The sequence below is a fragment of the Pithys albifrons genome, chromosome 2 (assembly GCF_047495875.1).
Source record: "Pithys albifrons albifrons isolate INPA30051 chromosome 2, PitAlb_v1, whole genome shotgun sequence".
NCBI lineage: Eukaryota > Metazoa > Chordata > Aves > Passeriformes > Thamnophilidae > Pithys > Pithys albifrons.
This window is the reverse complement of record NC_092459.1, coordinates 75,619,156-75,623,057: the sequence shown is the minus strand read 5'-3', so window position 1 is coordinate 75,623,057 and position 3,902 is coordinate 75,619,156. Positions and strand designations below refer to the sequence as shown.

The 3,902-nt window shown below is 55.6% G+C and overlaps 1 protein-coding gene across 1 annotated transcript; it reads right to left on the bottom strand.

Moving 5' to 3' along the window:
- Nucleotides 1-433: 433 nt before the first annotated feature.
- MAP10 (microtubule associated protein 10) lies at nucleotides 434-3,040 on the bottom strand. Its single transcript, XM_071547982.1, has one exon. It carries the CDS (start codon nucleotides 3,036-3,038, stop codon nucleotides 537-539), a length of 2,502 nt encoding a protein of 833 aa, XP_071404083.1. The 5' UTR covers nucleotides 3,039-3,040; the 3' UTR covers nucleotides 434-536.
- Nucleotides 3,041-3,902: the final 862 nt, after the last annotated feature.

The following is a 3,902-nucleotide window of genomic DNA, read 5'->3' as shown; positions in this document are numbered from 1 at the left end:
GTTCTGGTTGCTATATTTAGTGATAGAACAGGGAAGGAAATATATCATACGGATTAGCTGATAAAAATCTGTGCTGTACTGGCTGTGACTCTTATGTTTTAAATAACTATTTGTGAAGAAAATGAAGCATGGAACTATTTTCATGAGGGATAAAAACTTACATTTGGTTAGGAATTAATTTTGTACTTGGCTGTTTCTGTAGCAACATATTACTTCTACCATGGACAAGTTTTGTGGGAACTAATTGTTTTTTCTGCTTCTGTCTTCATTTCTGCTTTGACAATAAGTTATGTTTCATGTGCTGTTTGAATCACTTTTACGTTAAGACACTGAAGTCATGCTGTAGGTACCACTTGAGCCATTTGTTAGAGATTCAAATGTAGTTTACTTTTAAAACCTCTTAAATAAATTCATTGATGTATTAAAATGTGCATGATAAAGTCTTAAATTAACTTATATTTATTATTGCAGCTAAACGTAACAGGCCTTATAAAGTTTAAATATCATATCTTGATCGAGACAGTGAAAACTTGGAATTACATTGTGTATCCTGGGAGCTTGTTTATTACAAGTTCACTGATGTCTTTGTACTGATGAGGAGCATGTTGTTTCTCCAGAAAATCACTGTCTTTGTCTGACACACAGTTTTCCAGGTCACTAAGTTCAAGATCAGACATGTCAGATGGCAAGTCAGAGCTAACTTTAGTTACTGACTGCTTGTCTCCTGCAGAGGTCTGCCCCCTTCCTATATTCAGATCAGTACCAGATCTAACTTGTTTGCTTCTCAGTGTAGATATTTGTTTAATATGCTGATCACCTCTGTTCTCTTCCTTACTGATGTGCTGGGCTTTCTGCTCTTCATCTAATAACGATGCCTCCATCTGAGCAAGGTTAAGTGAGTCAGCTGATTCAGCACTAGCTCTCTTGCTGGTTTTAAAGTCACGGTTTCTCCTCAAAGACTGGACTGGAGACGAAGCTGAAGGAACTGGCACTAGATCTGAAATACTTTCAGCTCTTTGACTTGTCTTTGAAATTCTAGACCTGCAGGATTCTGGCTCTGTATCTGACCTACCTCGCTTTGGGCTTTCAAGACACAGAGGTTCAGGACTGCTGTTTAGAGCTTCTGAGTCTTTCTCTGTACACTCAGCACTGGTGAAATCTTCTGAATAAATTGTGTTCTCAGGACTAGCAATGAAGTCATCCGAGTATATGAATTCAGAGTTGTTTTCAACACTCCCGCTGAGGCTTGGTTTATCACCACTTATAACAGATGCATCACCATGCTCCATGGTTTCATGGATTAAGTGCACTGCTTCCTCATCACTTCCCTTTGCATTAGCATCTGATGGGAACGCTGCTGGCAGTTGAGCTTTCACAGCCTTTTCCTTGCGAGCAGATTTTAACACAGTTTCCTTCAGTAAGGGGGCTGTAGTTACTTTGTATGGATGCTCCTTGCTTGCAATTGCATCGTTCCTCCTTTCACTTTCATGTTTCTGCAGGTCAGGGGACGCATCTCCTCTCACAGAAATGGCCTCTAAGAGAGCACTGTGTTCTAATGAAGTCTGAACAATTTTATCCAGCTGATTACTGGGCTTTGAACTGCCTCCCTTGCTACAATGACAGCAAGAAACCACGTGCTGTTCTCCAGCACTTCTGAGCAGCTTTCTGCTGGGTAAGGGACTTCCCTCCCTAAGCATCTCCATTTGCTTTTTTCTGTATTTCTCCCTCCTTTCAAGAATTACCAGCTTATCGGGGTTGGTCTGCTGCAGCCGGAGCCTCAGTGTATTTGTCAGCCCATATGACAATTTCTTTCTGGGAGGTCTATTCTCCTTAGCTTTGCAGTTCCTTTCGGAGGTTGGCTGTTCACGGGGCACAGTTTTCTTAGGTCTTCTCCCAGTGCCAGAAGACACTGCTGAGGTGCCCTCTTGCCAGCTGTGTTTGAATCGAGGGCTCGCAGCTTCACTGCTCCCACCAGGCCCCACAGGTGCCTCTGCAGGCTGGAGGGCAGCTGAGCCCCTGGAGGGCTGTGAGGCCCTGACACCAATGCTTGGGGCCTGGTAGGGCCAGTCAAGATGAGGGTGGTCAGCGGCAGCAGCAGGCACAGCGCTGTTGGTGAGCACTGACAGCTCCGCCAGCAAGGCCCTGAGAAGCGGCAGCTGCCCCAGGCTGGTGTGGAGCTGCCGAGGGTTGGGGGGGTGCAGCAACGAGGGCCCGGCACTGGGACGTGGTGGGCTCTGGGCCTTGTCTTTCTCCTTCGGTCTCCGGGCCTCGACGTGCTCCCACTGCCCCGCGGTCTCAGCTGCTGGCGGCCGCCCAGGCTCAGCGTGCTCACGGCTGTAATAGAGCAGCGGAGGGCAGAAGACGTTGCCTTCCAACTCCTCATTATTTTCTTCCTCCTCCTCCTCCTCGTCTTTCTCCACCTCCTGATCCTCGCTGCCCGGCTCAGGGGAGGTGGCAGGCGGCGTGGCAGCGGGGGACCCGGCGGGGCTGGCCGGGGCCGGCTCCTCTGCGGCCCCCAGGCGGGTCAGGCGGTACCCCAGGGCCAGCTCCCCGACGGGGCGGCCCGCGGGGTCCCGCAGCGCGAAGCGGCCGCGGCGGCCACACGAAGTGGGGGGCCCGGGCCGGCGGAGCAGCTCGGCGGCGGCCAGGGGCACGGCACAGCTGCCCAGGAGGCGCGGCGGCCCCGGGGCGCGCCCGGCGGGCAGCGCCAGCAGCAGGGCGCGGAGCGGACGGCGGCGCAGCGCGGCGCTCAGCGAGCCCCCGCCCCAGCGGAACACGCAGCGCTTGCCGCGGCCGAAAGGGAAGGGCTGCCCCGGCCGCAGGGGCGGCGCGGCGGCGGCAGGGCGCAGCATCAGCGTGGGGAAGTCCAAGAGGCGCAGCGCCACGGCCGGGTGCTCTGCGGGCCCTGTGTTCTCCGTAGGCCCCGGGTGCTCGGCGGGCTCCGGGTGCTCGGCGGGCTCTGTGCGCTCCACGGGCCCCGGGCGCTCCGCCACCCGCACCGCCTCCACCAGCAGCTCCAGCGCGAACAGCCCCTCCATGCCTGCCCGTGGGCGCTGCTCTCGCGAGAGCTCTGCCTCTGTCGTGCGAGGCGTGCGGGCCAGGCGGCCGTTGTCTCGCGAGAGGTGGGCCGCGGGCGCGCAGCCTGCCCGGACGGGCGCAGCCGCCATCGCTCTCCGCGCCGGGCCCTCCCTGCCCATCCCGCCCGGGGGCTGAGGGGGTCCCTGGGCTTAGGGGTGACCCCAGCAGCCCTGTGGCCACCTGCCTGCCCTGGTGTCTGGGTGGGATGGGACCCAGGGGTGCTCCGTGGTGTCCGCTCGCGGGCGCCCGGCGTGCCGTAGCTTTTGCCGCCGTGCCCCTGCCCTCGGTGCCGGACGCCCTGGTTGTCTTTTGGCTCCCAATTACCTTGTGCGGCCCTGTGGTGTAATGGAGAGCACTCTGGACTTTGAATCTCAAGGACCTGAGTTCCAACCTCAGTGGGACCGTCCCCTGGCAGTTCAATGCCTCCCTGCCATCCCATCCCGTCACATCTCGGATGCTCAGCAGGGTCAGCCCCGGTTAGTACCGGGTGCTGTGACAGTCCCGAGGACTTCCCTGTCACTGTCCAAGCTCGCTCAGCCATGGCAGATGGACCTCAGGACTTAAACGGTGGGGCCAGTTCTGCACACGCTGTGCCTCACCTAAAAAATCCACTGTGCAGGCTGGAAGGGCACACCCACGTGGGGAGAGCCCTGCCCAAATCTGCGTTTGCGAAATTTGGCCATACAGACACATATGAGAGGGCTCCATCAGGCAGCAAGTGTGGTGCTTGTGGAGGCAATAAGGGACCTTAAGCTATTTCCCCCTTCACAGGATCAGTTGGGTTGGAAAAGATATCTGAGGTCATCAAGGCCAACCTCCTCTGA

What these genes read in the sequence shown, in the direction of transcription:
- MAP10 (XM_071547982.1), bottom strand. Translation starts at nt 3,038, where the DNA reads ATGGAGGGGCTGTTCGCGCTGGAGCTGCTGGTGGAGGCGGTGCGGGTG.